The sequence below is a fragment of the Ammospiza nelsoni genome, chromosome 4 (assembly GCF_027579445.1).
Source record: "Ammospiza nelsoni isolate bAmmNel1 chromosome 4, bAmmNel1.pri, whole genome shotgun sequence".
Taxonomy (NCBI): Eukaryota; Metazoa; Chordata; class Aves; order Passeriformes; family Passerellidae; genus Ammospiza; species Ammospiza nelsoni.
Genome location: NC_080636.1, coordinates 74,277,421 through 74,295,552, shown reverse-complemented (window position 1 = coordinate 74,295,552; position 18,132 = coordinate 74,277,421). Strand labels below are relative to the sequence as shown.

General features: G+C 38.8%; 1 protein-coding gene across 6 annotated transcripts in view; it reads right to left on the bottom strand.

Moving 5' to 3' along the window:
* Nucleotides 1-5,804: 5,804 nt before the first annotated feature.
* Nucleotides 5,805-18,132, bottom strand: part of PALLD (palladin, cytoskeletal associated protein) — a 187,390-nt gene continuing 175,062 nt past the window's right edge. For all 6 annotated transcript variants that reach the window (XM_059469795.1, XM_059469796.1, XM_059469798.1 and 3 more), the window contains 6 exons: nt 17,000-17,094; nt 11,892-12,024; nt 10,709-10,916; nt 9,808-9,973; nt 8,916-9,049; nt 5,805-7,916 (listed from right to left, as the gene is read on the bottom strand). In XM_059469795.1, coding sequence (XP_059325778.1) covers nt 7,744-7,916; nt 8,916-9,049; nt 9,808-9,973; nt 10,709-10,916; nt 11,892-12,024; nt 17,000-17,094 — 909 coding nt within the window. In that variant the 3' untranslated portion in view covers nt 5,805-7,743. The remainder of the gene's footprint in view (nt 7,917-8,915; nt 9,050-9,807; nt 9,974-10,708; nt 10,917-11,891; nt 12,025-16,999; nt 17,095-18,132) is intronic.

Sequence of the window (18,132 nt, the reverse complement as noted above, 5' to 3'; positions counted from 1 at the left end):
AGCTATGGCCACACATATCCATCTTAAAGGTGGGAGTACCAATATCACCTAATAAAAGAGTTTACCTTGCTAGGTTTGGAAATTCAATCCATGTTTGATTGGATGATTTAATATGTAGATATTTATTTTTATGACTCTTCTATATATTTTGTATCAATATCTTTTTGATCTTCCATCATATTTCTGGTATGTCTGTTTTGTCACTGTCCTTGATTAAAAGCAGACATCTGAGCTTTACATCTTGTGCTGCTGGCATTTATGCCAAGCTGTATATGAATGTTTGGGGTTTTCTACATATGAGTGTTTGTGAGTCAGACTGCACTTGACTGACTTAGAATGATTACTCAATTGAATTTTTAAAACTTCAGTGCACTATAATATTAGATATAGTTTCTGTGATTCCATTCCTAATGGAAATGAGAGAATGTGCTCTTATCCATCTGATGTTTCTTCACCTGCTATGTTGCTTTAAAATCTCCTACAGTCTCTTAAATATTAGCATCTTTTTGCCTCTTTTTCTCTTTAAGAACAGAGTATTTTCTGGATTCCCACTACTCCATGTTTCTGCAGTTTCTAAAGAATCTGTAGTCCTGTTCTTTGAACTGTTTTTTCAGGCATGCATTGGAACTTTGCCTCATCCACCTAGTTTTGGGAGTATTTAAAGAAGGCTGCAGTGCAAATCTGATATTTAACTTACTCTGTGTTTTATTCCACATCTTTTCTCCTGCCCCACCCCATGTCTCTGGTTTGTACATGACCTTTCACTACCACCACAGAATTTCTAAAGAGACCATCAAGGCAGGTTTTGAGGGTGGCTGCTTTTGCAGCTGTCATTTAATTCAGCTCTTACAATGCAGTCCTCTTACAATGCAACCCTCTTTCTCACTCACCCATAATGATTGCTTTGAGTTTTTACTCAGCTGGGTTCCTGCTTCAGAGAGGATATCCTTACTAAAAGAAGGTTACACTGTCATTTTTGTGACCTGCCTTGCACTACCAAGTTAGGAAACCTAAAATTGTTCCTCTGTTGCCTTTGAGTTTGATTCAGTTCAAAGTTCATAGGTAGTGTGGTTTGCATGTTCTGGGGTTTAGTTGAAGCGCATTGTAGACCTAGAAAGTTAATTGTTTTGTATGTCTTCTCTGCATTCTTCTAATGTTTGGGAAGATGATGGACTACTCTTCTTCATCTTTTTTCCTGGGTATGACATTGGAGCCTTACTTCTGCTTATCTCTCAAGAAATACGGTTGTAACTTAGAATTTGCTGTAGTGAGCTCACTGGATAACACAAACAGTCTTTTCTTGCTCTTGAGGCATCTGTTGCAATGGATGGGCTGGATGGGCTCTGAGCAACCTGGTCTAGTGGGAGGTGTCCCTGCCCATGGCAGGGGATTTGGAACTAGATAATCTTTAGGGTTCCTTCCAACCCAAGCCATCTGTGATTATTGTCAGTAAAATTCTGTAGCAGGACACATAAAATGTTCATGAGGTGGTTTTGGTTTGGGATTTTTTTAAAATATTGCAGCTGTAAGGAGGAGCTCTGGTGGTGAACAGCTTTTGCAGACTGTGGTAACAGAAGTATATAGTGTTGGCTGAGGTGGTGCATGCTGAGTGAGTTAGGGTTGTATCCCATGAAGAGATTTCACTGTGGCCTCCTGAGGGCAGTCTATCCTAAGGCATTATTGTATTGGTGATGACTTGGTGAGTAAACCTGTATTGTTTTAGGGAAGTGGAGTTGCCTGTATGCTGATGCTGGCATCCCTGTTACTGGTTTTGTAAAATCCTGGGTCATATATCCTGAGCTGCTGGGGGTTGTAAAGCATGACTTTTAAAGATGGAAAGGATTTCATACTGAGATCAGTGAAATTTGGATAGGAAGTAGATATCTTAATCCCAGGCTGCAAAATCTCTTTGTTATATCAGTACCTACAGTTAAATATACATTGTAATGATTATTTATTGCTGTAAGACAAATTTTCCTACTTTCATGTGTTGCACAGTGTGAGGTTGTATTACATGACCTGGAAATGTATATTGGCTGTTGCAATTATGTGACTTATTTTTTTGGAAGAACAGTGTAGTTCATTTAAGTGAAGCAAATGAAAAATGAACTCCTCAAGTCCAGGTGCTCCCACTTGATCCAGTTAATCAGTGTTTGAAAAGACAGGTCAAGTGTAGTTGTGGAGAGAAATCATAGGGTATGCTTAGTGCCTGAAGAAGTAAGAACTCTGCTAAGTGCCAAGTTATATTTGATTTTCACACACACATTGTGTCCAATTTCAGATCATATGCTAAAGGCTTCATTTTGCTGTAGATATGTCTGTTAGTAAAAAAATGCTACCTGTACCTTGCCAAACACCTTTGGATCAACATGTCTATAATCACAACTGGTCTGGTATTTTTATGGTTTTATTTTTTATGTTAACAGCTCATATCTGGTAAGGTCTGGGATATGTTCTATATGTTTTATATAGTATAGTATATGTTCTATATGTTTTATATAGTATATAAAAAAACTGCCAGTTCAAATATGTCAGTATCAAATGCAGTGGGACAGCACCCAAGTAAAAGCCACCAAAGCTTCCTTGGTATCATTACACACAGACTAGGGCAGTGTCAGTGGGAGTGTGGGGGGCAGATGTCACTGAACAAATGCAGTTGTGTGGGTGTTCCTCAACATTTCCCAGGCTGCTGGCTGATGGTACTGAGGTGCCCTTGCATGTGTAGTGTGCTGATGAGTTTGAAATTGCTGCATGATTTTGAACAGTTTGTTTAAGAGTAAGTGCAAAATGATTGTATGGTATTGCTGAAGCTTGTTAGTGAAGCAGTTTGATGTTTTGTGAATTCTGACTTGCAGATCTCCCAGCTCAGTATTTTTAATGCTGAATGCACTCAACTGCTTGTTCCAGCTCTGTGCTAGAGGCTGTACTGTCAACACTTGGATGCCAATGACCTGTTAAAAGCTCTCAGTTGCAGTGATCCTCTCAGTATGAGCTTTATATGAGCTTTTAAATTCTGATCCTCTCAGTATGACCTTTTATCCTTGTTTTTCAGATAGTTGGTAAATTTCTACTGCAGACTTCCTACAACTTTAGAGAAAAGAAGGAATATAGTAATTTGTTTTGTTTTGTTTAGATGTCATTTAGTGTGCATGTATGAGTTTTGATGGTGAGATGTCCCTGTCAGCAGCAGACTGGAACTGCATCCATTCTTTGCAGGCTCTTGTAGCTCTGTTGTTGGAATGCATATATAGAACAGAGAGCAGCTATAATTTTATAGTTCACCTTAATTTTCAGGACAGCACCATGGGAGAGGTCCTTAATTCACAATAGATTACAGGTGTGGTTCCTGTTGTATAGCAAGTCTTATCTTATTTTCAGCACCTTTTGCAGTAGCTCAGAAAGGTCCTGTTTGGCAGTCTGGGTTTTGTAGCCTCAGTTCTCTACACTCTATGATGTCTGGGCCAAGAGTTGTCCAAAAAAGCTTGATGACAATATGTTTCACTGAAACTGTGTTGTTAAGCACACAGGAGAAAAGTCCTAACATAATCCATTTGGTGTGATGAGATTTGTGGAGCTCCTGTAAGTGCTGTAATCATTCTGTGCAATGGCCGTGTACTGTTACTTTTTTCTGCTTTCTTGTTCTGCAGCTGTTTCTGGACCATTTATGCTATTGCAGAACTAAAAAGTGATAGCAGTTACAAGACTTGGCCAGTCCCCAGGGTTACCTATTACACTGCAGTTGTTTTATAAAGCACAAAATTTCTCCTTCTAGGTGGTGTTGGAGTTCATCTCCATCTGTATGGCTGCTGAAATAATTTCTGTGCAGATCCTGCCGCTCCTTGTCTGGCTTTTGTGCTCTAGATGTGACTGAGCATTATGTTCCAAACACATTTTTAGTAGACATGCAGTGCAGTGTTAGATAATTTTATGTTTTAATTACTTCTGTTAAAGAATGCAAAATGGCCTAATTTTGAGTTAAGAGTTGCAAGCTTTAAGACAAGTCAAAGAATACTGTGTGCTGTCTGGAATACATTATACATTCCTTGGGGCAGGAACTGTGTTTCCATCTGCCTGATGTGTTTCACGTGCTCATATTCCTGTTCAAACAGAAAATCTGTGCAGAGGGAAGGCTGTTTCTTTTAGTTCGGGAGAATGATATAAATGTCAGCAAATTCTATCCCTTGCATGTACATTTGAATGGTGAGGGAGTGAATTAGCCAACATGCATAATCCAAGCTGGCATTTCTAGTCTATGCTTGAATTTTTCTGTAGTGCACAGTGTGGGTTTGGCAGCTGGGTCAAGGAGTCAGAGCATGCAGCTCATCCCCTCAGCATCATGGCATGTTGGATAATGTGAGCTCATGAAGTACGTACATATGAAATCTGTTTGGGCTACTTGCAGAGGTGAGGATGTAGCAGTCCAGATGTGGAAAATCAAGGCATTTCTTAGCATACACCCTAAGTGAATTAAAATACACCTTGAAAGAGGTGATACCGAAAGAAACAATGATTTATAAGCTGGGGTTTCAAGCTGGACTGGTTTTGATCCCCAACTGCCAGTTAACCGTGATGGAGCCAAATTGTGTTTGTTTACTAATGGTTGCTGTTGCCTTAAAGCTGTAGGATAAAGGCACTGTGTGCTAAGGTACACCAGCAGCTGCAACAACCTTCATGCATGTGGGATTTTGCACCTCACTGCTGGTATTCTTGACAGAGGTTTCTGTTGTCATCCTGATCGTTGTTGAATTGAGTCTCTGATTGCTGTGAATATGCTTGGACTGATCAGCTTCACGTATAATTAGAAGTCTTCCCATACCTAAACTGGAAGTCTTGCAAAAAGTCAAGGCTCATTTTTTAGTCTTAAAAAATGACAAAAGTACACTCTCAGGTCATGCTATCTTTGGACTATGTGGAAGTTACTTTGATGCTTCCAAGAATTTTTGCTTTTTGGCTTGAGAAGTTAACTTGCTTATGCCACGCTTCTATCTCTGACTCTGGAAGCCCAAACAGTCCCGGTAACTAAGTAACAGCACAGCTGAATGTTTTCATAAAAACAATGTTGCTGCTTAGAGATGTGATTTACTGCTTAAGTGTGTCTGTACATATATACAAAGGCAAAAAGTGATGATGATCTCATCTTCAACAAGTCTCAGTTTTTTAGTCCCCAAGCCAAAGGCAAACTTGCTGTGAGCAGACACAACTCCAGTGACTTCAGCTGCAGTATCACCATTAATGTCAGTGCTCACTTAATTGCTGACAGAAGCCTGTTTGTAGTGATCAGTGCTTGAAATGTAAACCCAAAAGAAAAAATGGATAATGTTGCATCTTTCCTGGTATCTTCACATTGAAAAAAAGGAGAAACTAGTTAACAGTCAGGATTTTGTAAGTAAATCTGGCTTTTTTTTTTTTTAATTCAATTTTGATATTGTCTTGTTACTCTTAAATGAATTTACCAGTGCTCAGAACATGTCTTTTGCATAGAATCAATCAACTGTAAGTGATGACATATTGCAATTATTAAAAATACAAAACAGACCTGCATATCTTCTAGCCTATTAAAAAAAAAAAAAGTATCTTCCAGTTCCTCTATTTGGCAAAAGTTTCTCAGAATTTATAAGTAATATTCCTCTGTTCTGTTCAAACAAGATTCCAGGTCACAAGTAGATTATTCTGATAAATTCTAGTAGTTTTTAGATGCTGCATATAGGCCTCATTTAATCTGTATTCATAATATTTAAAATTTCCAAATCTTACAGTTGAATGCTTGTACCAAAAAAGTTATTAATCTTTACCAGAAGGAAAACTTTCTATTTGTGTAATATTTATTGATGCTAAACCCACATTATATCAGCACAACAGTCCAAAGTAATGATAATACATTTTTATAAATACAAATAAAAAGTGGCAAAATAATGCTAGTGAAGCTAAACAAAAAAGTAAATTAGCATGTCACAGTTGAGGAAAATTTGGCAAAAGATATGACATACTTCTAGAATAAAATCAGATTATTCCCACCTGACAGACTGACATTAATCTGGATTGACCATCCCCATTACTAGTCATATCCTGCACCAGAATAGTACTACCTTGTGTGCTAAAGTTTATTAGTCACTAAAAAACAAAACAAACTTTGTGTACTTACAAAGCAATACACATATAGCAGTAATGCAATATATGGTGTACACAATTACAAAAAAAAAAAAAAAAAAAAACAACAAACAAACCCCTAAGTACAGGACTTCTGAATAAATGAACTGAGATAAAAGATTTCAACACTTTTATTATAAATAATGAAAGATACCATATATGTGCTTCATATAAGGAATACAGTGTTTTCCTTTCCTAGCAAAGGACCGTAGCTCGTACCATCAAACACCCATTTTCCTTGTCTGGCCTAGTAATTTTTCCATCCATTCTCCCTCCCTCCCATTCAACTGAAATTCATTTGCTTCTAATTTAAAACTACCCAGTCAGGTGTGACTTAAGTGGGGCTCCACTTCCAGATGGATTTGCCTTGCATTCTGTAAGTAGCCTTCAGGCTTTTCACCTATGGTGCACAGACTCTACCCCTCAAAAGAGTTGACATTTGCCTGCAGTCAAGAGAAGGAAAAAATAAAATCTACCAGTGACATGTTATACTAAGAAGAAAAAACAAAAAGCAAATTGGATTTTTTTTGCCTATCTTCATTTTCTACTTCCTCAAATTTGCAAACTATCACCTGTGGTGTATACTTGTCACTTAAATCTGTAGTGTAGTTTTAGTTTCAATCCATTTTTCACTTACTATACATTTCTAAAATCCTCATACATATTACACAAGCTTTGAACAGTCAAACATTCCATACATACACTCTCTAGTTTTCAGCTCACTTTAGAATTTCAGAATCTTGAATGGGAGCATTACAAGGTTACACACTGCTGTCCGGAAATCCAGAGAGTTTCAACGTCTTGCCCAGTCCCTCCCACCCCTTGCAGTAACTCACTGCAGTGGTTTATACTATCAGCATTTTTTCCTATCTAGTTACCAATGTGTAATCTGGAGTAGATTGTTACTATGTCTCAACTCTTCTTTGCTGGCCTGCAGAAGTACAATTACTTCTGCTTAGACTGCCATTGCTATGTGTTTTAAATAAGCCTCCTCCAACCAAGATGGCAAAAAGGAAAAACACAAATGAATTGAAAGTAAGGGTATTGATGTCCATACCAACAGCACTGAAAGAAAGATTGTTTTTTCATGGTTGAATAGAAAGCAGTTTGCAGAGATACAGCATTTGCTTACATTTCTTTTCTTTGTCCCTTCCTGTTTCATTCTTATAGTATTGCACTTGTTCATCGTAGCTGTCAGAATGTGTGTAGCCATTTTAGAATTGTTGATAACCCTTGAAGAAAACATCTTGCACCATTAAGACTGTGTAGCATCTACTTACTGCTTACGAAGGTATGTAGTGAAAAATCTTTCTCTCTGATGCATTTTGGCCTCTATGAAAAGGGTTATGAAGCAACATAGGTTAAGGAACCGGTGAATGTGATTTGTTGTGCAATGTGTACATTTCTATTAATAATCTATCTATTCTTCTAATTTGGTATAATGAATAAGGAATATATGGTTACTGTGTTTGTTGTTTATCTTTTGTACATGAAGGTGTCTGCCCTTGCATAAAGTGACATAGGAGTATCATTGGTCAAGGCAATGGCTTTCAGTGTTTCTGCTTTGAAAGAAAAGGATGGAAGCGGCAGCTGAATCTACAGGTCATCGCTCTCTACCAGGCCAGGCTGCATTGTCAGGTGCACTGGGTTTGCTTCTGGCTGGAAAGCTGCTTTGATGTCCAGTCCTTGGTCACAGAGAGCAGCGTACCGGCTGGCTGAGGGCCGCACCTTCTTTGGCTTGGTCTGCTGAGCGGGCTGTTGCCACTGAGCTAGAGATTGAAAAGGAAAGAACAAGTGTTAGCCTTCCTGAGCGGTGCACCGAAGTGTGCCACAGGCTCAGGCAACCCTTTGTGAAGGAGATAGTCATTTCTGAGAAGCAGAAAACCATTATCTCAAAGGTAAATTTGTTTAATTTCTTCACATTGTGGTTTTTTTTTTTTTTTTTTTTTTTTTTTTTTTTTTTTTTTTTTTTTTCTCAGCATCTAGTTTCACCTTCCAATCTGGTAAGTAAATACAACGGTCTGAGTTACTTTTTGGTTTTTTATTTCCTTGTGCCACTGAGAAGGGTGACAGCAAGGAGGTTGTTTCTGTGCACTCCTATTATGTAACAGGCCTATTCTAGGGTGAGTTGTTGCATGTAAAATGAAATTTTCTGGTTGCCATTGCCACCCCTCCTTGTATATTGAAGAATGCTGAGCCAAATCTCTTATTCACAATTCTCACTTCCAGCACCACCCCAGAAACCATCCTTTATCAGTCTCTCCCCTTCCCCCTCCCAGTTAATTCTTGCTATGAGAAGACTGGTAAGAGATACTTCTTAAAGAAAACACAGGGCTGCTTTGGAAAAATCTGAGTAATTAAGCAGAAAGCCATAAAAACATCTACTACACTTCTGGTAGCTATCACAGGTGTATTACAGACTAATGTACAAAAGAATACAAAAGGTTAGGGAAGTGCCAGCAAAACAACAGTAATAATGATCCACAAAAATCATATGATCATGCCGTTATCTGTTGTTAATTAGCTATATTTAATGTACAAAGCAAAACCAGAAAGCGTGCAAGCTTGTTTTGCTTTAGGTGTCTGAAAGATGGTGAAATATACTTTGACAGAGCATTTGTTGTCTTGAAGTAGATGTTTACTATTGAGGAGAAACTATAAACAAAAGAAAGAGAGACCAATGTAAACCATTCTGTGAACAATCCCAAACTTATAGAACTGTTGCTTTTGGGGGGATTAATATGATCATGAAAATTGAAGCCACTTACTATAAACATCCAACCTGGCAGTGCAAGACACAATCCCAGCCTCATTCTTAGCTGAAACAGTGTACCAGCCAGCATCCTCCTTTGTAGCTCCCTGAATAAGCAGGCAAATGTAGCCGTAGTTATCCTGGTGCATGCTAATCAAAAGAAAAGTAGAAAATTACAATTTAAATCACAAACCAGTGTAAGCTGTTTTAAAATGGCATTATAAACTGACCCAATCATAGTTGCAGATTGATTACAGTCTAACTTTAATTAAAATTTTAATTAAAATAGAACTTCCTCAGAACTTAGCAACTGGAAGATAAAGCCTTGAGTACGCTTGACAATTTGGCAGTTTAATATCCTGTACTGAAAACTAAGAAGAAAAAACACATGAAGTAACTTTTCTTTCACGATTATGGATTAAGACATCTGGAGTAGCAGGAACACGAGATATGACCCAGACTTTTTGTGGAAAGGATAAAGAAACTTAAGGAAGATCTTAAAATGTAAAATACTGAATCTTAGTTGCTTAACTGTACAGCAGAATTATGAATTAGAGTTTCTGCTGAAAAGCACAGAGAGTTCCTTTGGAACCTTGATTTTCACTAGCAAATTTCTGTAGTTTTGATTCAGGAAGAGTAAAACTAGTTCATCTTTTGCTTAGAGTGCAAAGGTAGTTTTCTTTAGTGTAAATCTAATGATGGAAAACAAGTAAAGTTTTATTTCTGGTTCAGGCACCAGGCTGGCTGCAAGTTTGAGTAAATATCATAAATTATTACAATCACTAGTTAATATTAATGAGATGCCCTTTACACAAAGTGTTCATGTGACCTCTTAGGTTTTTATTTGTTTTACAGGATAAATCATCATTGAAGTTACACATGGGGAGGTTTCTCTAAGCCAGTCTCACCTCACTCGGTCAGTGTTGTATGTGAGTGACTCATTCTCTTTCTTCCAAAATATCTGAGGAGATGGCTCCCCCGAGATTCGACACTCCAGTCGCACTGGGAATCCCTCAGTCACACCTGTGTTTTGAAGCTTCTCTATAAATACAGGTGCTTTTTGTACTTCCTTAGCTGTGAAAATAAAGATTGCACTTATGTTGATATTTGTCTATGAAAACATAGCCTTTCTTTCAGCAGTGTGCCAAAAACAATTATGAAAGACCTAAGTGGCAGGAAACTGTCTTATGAAAGACCTAAGTGTTGTCTTCATTAACCATGAAGTTCAGTCCTGGTTCCTCTGAAGAAGACAGTCCCATCATTATTTTAACAGGGGGAAAAGTGAGTGATAAAAAGCTGATTTTGTCTTAAAATAATTGAAATGTAGAGCATGACAACTAGATAAACTGGCTGCACCATGCTTGGTAAAAAGTGTTCCCCATATTCCACAAAAGCACAGACTTTTAACTGAAGAAGGAACTGCTGTACCAGAAGTCTGCAGTGGCATTAGTCTGATGTGCTGTGAAATACACGAGGCATTCCCACTGGCTGCCCAGGGGTAGACGTGGGTGTGCACAGATTGTCATTACAAAGAAACATCCAGGGAAATAGTCTGGCTGTGGCCTCAAGGCCAGCAGCCCCCTTTTCTTAACTGTGTGCAAAGGCATTATGTGCCAGACAACTTATGCCACAATGTAACATGAATAGCTCGCCTATAAATATCCCATACTTCTGTTACTGCCAGGTTTCCTTTTTTCCTTTTCTTCCCTTTCCTCCACCCCTCAACGTGTCATTTGACATCATCCCTGTTTCCTTTTTTCACGCTATCCTGGCAGTGCTCAGTCTGCAAGCTTAGCATGAAGATGTTACCTGCAACAGTGAGCTCCAGGCTGAATGAATTCTCACCAGCTCGGTTGCTGGCGATGCAGGTGTAGATTCCAGCATCTCTGGCTGTGACCGGCTCTATGATCAAGGAGTGCACCCCGTTCTCGCGCACCAGCATTTTGTGATTGCTGTCAGGGCGAATTGGTCTGCCATTGAGCTGCCAGCTTAGGTCTGGAGTTGGTAATCCACTAACCTTGAGTGTAAAGACAACAGTGGGAAATTGTTTTAGCCACATGAAACACTGGAGGAGTCTTGTTTCTTCAAGGAAGTTTGGTTTGGTTTGCTACTGCAAGTGTACCAAAAGATTTCAAGATCTAATTCTGTCCTGATTTACACATTGAGTCAGTTGTAGTCATTTACTTAACTTTCTGGCCAACTCCCTAAATTCCATGATGTCTTATGGGCGTGACTGAAAAAAGATCAGTGTGTAGATAGGCTAGAAGCTAAATAATAATACATTGCAAAACAAAAGGCAGGGTGACACCTTTTGTCTTTTTTATTGTTTGCTCTTCAGGTGGAATGAGAAGATATTCCTTTCTAGATTAACTTCTTGTTGGAAAGCTTGCAGACAAAAAGATGTTAGCTGACTAACTACTGACCTCTGAAGCTGCATTCCACTGAGGTGTGCCCTAGTGACAGCACCACCTGCACTAGTTAATGCTGGGTCTGTGTGGACAAGTCTTGCACTCTTGAAAGCTGTGCCACTTGCTGTGGGGACTGCTTCAGAGCAAACAGCTTCTCCCAAACAGGTCAGCATAAAGTAAACAGGAGTCACCCAAGCCTGAATTATTTCTGCTCAGCAGAGTCATAAATCAGGTTTATACTGTTTGAAACTTTTAACAGGGGTTCAAAACTCAAGTAGTGAAAAGACTTGAAATGTAGAAACACATTGTCTTTATAGTGTGTGCTGCTTCCCTCCACACCCCTGTGTAGGTGAATTCTGTAAATCAGTTTACTGTGAGCTCTAAGATTTGCCTGAAGCACTTTCATTGGACGGGAGGGAAACTTTTACTGTCCACTTACTCACTCATAAGCAATGAGAATAATTACCCTGCTAACAGGAGCCGAAACTGCCAATAGGCAAAATTGTCTTGAAAAGAAACCAATGTGGGTTTTGAGTCAGCTGATGTTATCAAAAGGCTGCTGCTACCCTTTGCATGACACTTGCCTTGCAGTCCATCCTGCATAGTTTTCCTTCTTGAACAGTCAGGTCTCCAGGAGCCTGCAGAAAATGAGGCCGGAAGAATCGTTCCTGAATTGGTTCATTTTCATCACCACTGTCCCTTGATCGAGATCGTGGTCTTAAAATAACATGAAATAAAGGTAAATTATTTTTTTTCTCTGCTAAATCAGAAGAACCATAATCACTTATAAGACTGGTTTGAATTTTAAACCACTTTAACCTATACCATAATCACCCCATATTTACACACATGCACTGGTAGCATTTGGCCCAGACTGAGTTGATTATGACACTGCAGTTATTTAATTACATTCATTTAATTCACATCTTGTGACAAACTATGACCTATAAAACAATATCGCTGCAGAATAATAGCTTGTAATATTAATTAATTTTATGAATGGTAGTATTTTTGTTTTGTCTTTAAATCACTGAAATACAAATAAAACAAGTTAGCCTTGGCATGTAGCTTCAGTTCCCCATTTCTAGTGTCCTGTGTATTTAACCCCTCACTGCTGCTGATTACACCAGAAAGTACATGGACTGTTCATTAGTCATGGTTCCCTTTCAGCAAATAGCAGCTAACTCATAATAGCTAAAACCTAACTCAACTCAATTGACAAGAGACCTTTCACATCAGACTTATCTTCTCTTGTTCTGCACTAGTGAAGACTGTGCAGAAAATGCTGTGTATTGAATTGCTGCAGATATATTTATTCCTCATTTAACAGGTTTTTTGTATGGGATACTCTTGAATATTTTCAATGCCACCAAACCGTGCAATTGAAACAATGAGAGTTTCAAATGTGAGAAATAGGGAGAATAACTTTGGTTGCTAGTATTTTTTTGTTTGATTTATTTTAATATAAAGGTGCCATAAACAGTTCGATAAATAATAGAAATGAAAGAAAAATAGCTCCTGTCCCATACACAGTATCAATCACCTTAAGCTTCCACGATATCATTTAATTCATTTTCAGCATTGGCTATTCTTCGCTTTTAATTTGATCCAACAAATCTTTTTTCTACATGATTCCTCATTAAAGTAGATTTTTGTTTCTATTGAAATTAGATTATTCCATTTGTGTGATTTAGTAATCAAATAATCTTGAAACAAAATTTTATGTCCATTTTTGTCCTTGCCTGATGAGCTCCAGTGGGTTCCATTTTGGAGCCAGCTGCTGCCTACAGTAACATCGTGTGTAAAGAAGAGGAGCTACTCAAATATCCTCCAAAGACCTCTTTTATCAATGGCACATTACAGTGAAATTATCTTTTTTGAATCCCACATCCAGTTAACTTCTGCCAGTGTTTTGTTTTGGCCACTGTTTGCAGTGTCCATGCTGCAGTACAGGTGCCCATATGCATTTTCTACTGCCCAAGGTCATTTCTCCAAGTTAAAATAATTCACAACAAAAAAGAGCCTAAAACCCTCAATGGTCACATTTGGAAAACATGCTGTACTACTGCATGGGAGATAAACACTCCAGCTGCATGCTCTGCTCCACTGAGGCTGCAGTTAGAGTTGCTTGAACTTGATTTATTTTGCCCTGCTCTTGTTGTTACCCTTTTTTCTGCTACTGCTGTGTTTGAATTGGCCGAGCATTACCTGTGCTACAGTATTCTCTTATTAAAAGCTCAATGTTGACTTTTTAATGATCGTCACAGTTGTCAGACAGCTGTAACTAAGGGCAAATGGAGGGGCTGGGGGGGTTTGTGTAGATATCACTCAATACTGCTTAATAATGTGGGACTGGATACTGAAATGGGAAACACTGACTGACATCCCTGCACACACCAAGAGCTCATGTAACTCTTTAGGTGCCTAAATCCATGTCTGGAGCACCTCATAGTTTTTGCCACTTGAATACGTCTAAAGCTACTTCAGTAGGTCCAACACTGCAGCTCATAAGCACCTCTGAGCTTTAATTGGTGAGCTCCTGATCAGTTTTGGAGACATAGATGCCTCATGCAGGTAGATGGATGGAAGATGGAGAGCAATAAGGAAAAAGTGTACTGATATTGTTTAGTAATGAGTTCTGCAAGACCAACTAGAAATTAAGGTATCTAGTCAAGTGAGTGCTGCACGTGCAAACAACTCGAGCAAAATCTGCCTCCACATTATTGATGAGCATCCTGTTGATAAGATGCCTACAAAGTACAAGTAACTGATGCTTCATAAGGTTTTGTGAAGCTGAGACCAACAGATGACCTGGCACCACAGAAGTGTGAAAGCCACCAACTCGTTGCTGCAGCTGCAGGAAAAGGCAGCATTGCTCAAAACTGGGAGGTGTGTGGGGGGAACATATGTTAAATAAAATGGAAAACAAGTTAAGAATTTGTGAACACAGATGTTGCATTTCTACCTCTTTGTAAGTTTACCTTAAAATCACAGACTTTTTTAAGCCTTTGCCTTGAGAGGTGAAACTAGGGTCATTTCAATTCTAAAATATTTTGTGGTTTTAAACAAATAATGAAATGAGTAGAGCCAAGTAGCTTCAGATGTCTAGGAATGACAAATTGCAAAAGACTGGAATAACTTGGACTCATTGTGGGCTCTCTGGAGTTGCAATGCAGCAATGTGATCAGTTTCAGCAGAACTGACATCATGTACTAAATGTGTCCAGGGGACACTCCATTGGTACAGCACAATGCACTGGGAATTTCAGTGAGTAAGAAGATGAAGAAGACTTTATGACTGGCCATGTCGTAATGATCAGTAATTTGGAATGGAGGAGATTAAGTTCAAATTAATCCCCTAATTGAGAGCAGGGTGATAGGAATGTTTAGTTTTAAAATCTTCTTTAAATCTCATGTATTTTATGATTTATTTTGGACTCTGGCTGCCATGGTTAAGTGACACAATGTTTGTTGAGCACCTTCTCATCTAAGGGATTGAGTCCAAGCTTTGTGCACATCAGAAAATTCAAAAGTGGCCACCCACATCAAGGGATACTAAGAAAGTGATATTTGTCAGCTAAGCAAATTTCAGAAAAATACATTAAGAGTGAAATAGAACCCCAGAGTTCTGCCAGAACACATTCTGTAAGAGATTAAATATACTTCAGGAAAAAGCCTGTCAACAGTGTAACAAGTCATAAAATTAATTAAGCTAATAACACTTGTAATAAAAGAAGTAAACAAATTTTTGTTATTCTCAAGCAGAAAATCTTATAGAAATAATATCATAGTGCCATAGGAATATTAATTATCAAAAGTCAATGACAATAGACATGACAAATACCACAGTATATGGGAGAACAGTAATTTGGGATATTACATTAGAAAAGCCAATGGCAGGACTCTGTCTTAGGAAGGCTTTAAGTGCTCCCATTTCATCAGTCTTGGGTGAGCCCTCTGATGGGTGTAGTGAGAACTCACTAAACAGAGATTCTGTGCTGAATGCTTACAGACACTGCTCTTCCAGAGCAAAGATAATGGAATAAGCCCTTCACATGGTTATTTTACAGGAAATAACAATCCCCAATAATTGCCCTAATCTTAATTAAACAGCTCTACAGAAATCCCTTCTTTCTAATTCATTACTCACTGGACACCCAACCCAAAGCAACAGCAGCTTCTTGAGTGCCTGTCTCCATTAGAAAATGAAATACCAGCCAGAAGTGGCCTTGGACTTTGAATGCATTTGGAGAGATTGAAAAGAGCCTCCTCCATTATTACCTGAGGTTCTGTCCCTCACAAAAAGAGACACACACATTTGTCCTTCAGGAAGCTGCAGGAGTGGCAGCTGCTTGATGCTTTCACCCCTACCTACCTACCTTCCCATCATCTTTGCTTTTAAAGCATCTTTCCCCTTTGTCACCCCATGTGCACTGACTTATTCAGCTGAAACCTGATTCTTCATGGCACCTTTTCCCTTCAGGGGTTAATGTGGACTTTCTATTTTTACCATTACCTGAAGGTGCTAAGTGCATTAGTGACTGGAGATGCTACAGCAGGTGGTCCCAGCCTTTTCTGTGCTGTTCTCACAGTGCAGCCTGTGAGGATATTCCCCTCCAGAGGCACTCTGAGCTTTGGGCTTAACACAAGGTGACACTGCAGAGGGAGTTGGTGGCCATCTCAGAGAAATGCTGGGAAATGCTTTCAGGGTTGCAGTTTGTTCCATGCAGGAATAAGACTGACAAGATCTTTTAACCAATCAGCCTCACTTCCTAACACTTTGTAGCTACCAGAGGGGGGAAGAGAGCATGTTTTACATGCAGCAGTTCTACATCACATACTAGTACAGTACTAACTGTTACAGAAGTACTTTCCTGGTTGTATACTGACTGTGTAATTACATGTACTCTATATATTAGTTGGGCAATATTGAGATTCTATGGCTGTTGGAAGCATTAAGCAAAACACATGTCTTATTACAGCAGAATCCAGAAACCAGAGCCCTCACACTGCCTTGAAACAGTTCTGATAACCAAAATCAACTTTTTTGTATAATCTAAAGCTGTCTAAGCTGTGCTAAACAGCCTCATAAATGCTTTGGGCAAAGAAAAAAATTATTTGAAGGGAAAAATTCCCTTCTATGGTCCAAAACCATAACCCATAGCTTCATATGGGAAAAATTGTAAACTCACCAAAGATAAGTTTAATACTTTATTTCTGACTCATAATTCCTTATAAGAAACTGAACTGAAACATTAAATACTGAAATACTAAAATATTTCTAATGTACATCTGATAAACCTCTTTGGCATGTAATTATTAAATGAACACTTCCTAGAAGCTGCAGAAGAAGGAGGATCCTGGTAGAATCCTAATCACATGAAATATTTTTAAAAAGCCTAAGTGACAAGAGCCTTCCCAGCAGCTGATAGTGTAATTTGAGATACTGAGTAACTAGTGAACACCACAGAGAAAGGAGGAGACAGGGAAATGTAAAGATATTTGGAATTCATGTCATTTCAGAGGTTGCTTATACTTCTGAGTGTACAAGTTCTGTAGCAATTTCAGACAGCAGAGGTCACATTTCCTCCTGAATGCCATGTTTTTAACTTGTCTGCTTACCTCACATTCTTTACCTTACCACAGTTATTTTGCAAAATCCATATTATTAAAAGAAAAAAAGCATCAAATACCTTCTTATGTGAGGCTGACCTGAAGGCGACCAAGGACTGCGGCCTCTTTGATTTACAGCTTGAACCATCAGCCTGCCCGTGCAACTTACTCTGCCCTGTTAGGATGACAGAGAGAAGGAAATTAAAAGACTTAAAATATGTAATAATAATTGTTCAACCCGATCTGTTCGTTTTTGTTTTTTTTCCTATTTTATCAGCTTCCATTCTAACACAGAACAGACTGGAATGACTGTGACTATTATACATTCATGTTGTTTTTTTTAAAGACTGTTAATACCACTGGCAATCAAGTTCCAAGTTCGTAATGACTGTTACTGATGTGGGCAGGAGGTTTCCTCTGTGTGTGCCAAGTGGGCAGAAGATGTCCCATGATGATTGTTGTTAGTTACCCAAAGAGTTGCTGCCTCCAAAGTGGATTGATCTACTTCATCTGGTGGGCCCAAAACTCAAAAATCCCCCATTATTGTGAAAGCCAAAAGAATTTGACAGGTATGTAACAGGTCCTCTCTGCAGAGTGAATCTGGTTTGAGGAACTGCACTGAAAGGCACAGCTGTGCTGATGGACATTGGTGATTATTCAGGGTATTTTTAATGAATGATAAATAAAACACGGTTCTGGTGTATTTGCCCCCCTTTTTTCTTTTACTTTGTGTTTTAGAAGGCAGGTTTTCCACCACAAGCAGTAGTCCTAACAGATTTGGGATGAGACTGCCCTGTAAGGGGTAAAAGCACCTGGTGGTCATAATAAATGACAGCTCTGCTCCCCGGGCTGGTAGCAGTAAAGCAACATCCACATCAGCCTTGCAGTGTATTTCAGCTCTAAGCTGTGGGCTCCACACTCAAGTCTGCCAGCATAGAAGTGACAAATATTTTTATCACAATACTTGTGGGGTTGCAAATAACAGTTCTTTAAGAACGGTCCAAAGCCCATAAAAAAACAATTTCACCAGGCTCACAAGCAGCCTTCAAATAGCAACAACTTTTGTGTTCCCTTAGAAATGAAGTCTGTGTCCCACTTCTATTCCCATGACCCATTTAGTCTGCAAGGAAAATCCCTGCATTAAAACAACCCATTAAAATTGTGCAAGACCCACAGCAATTCCTTGTGTAAAAGCTTTATTTTTCCCCTTATG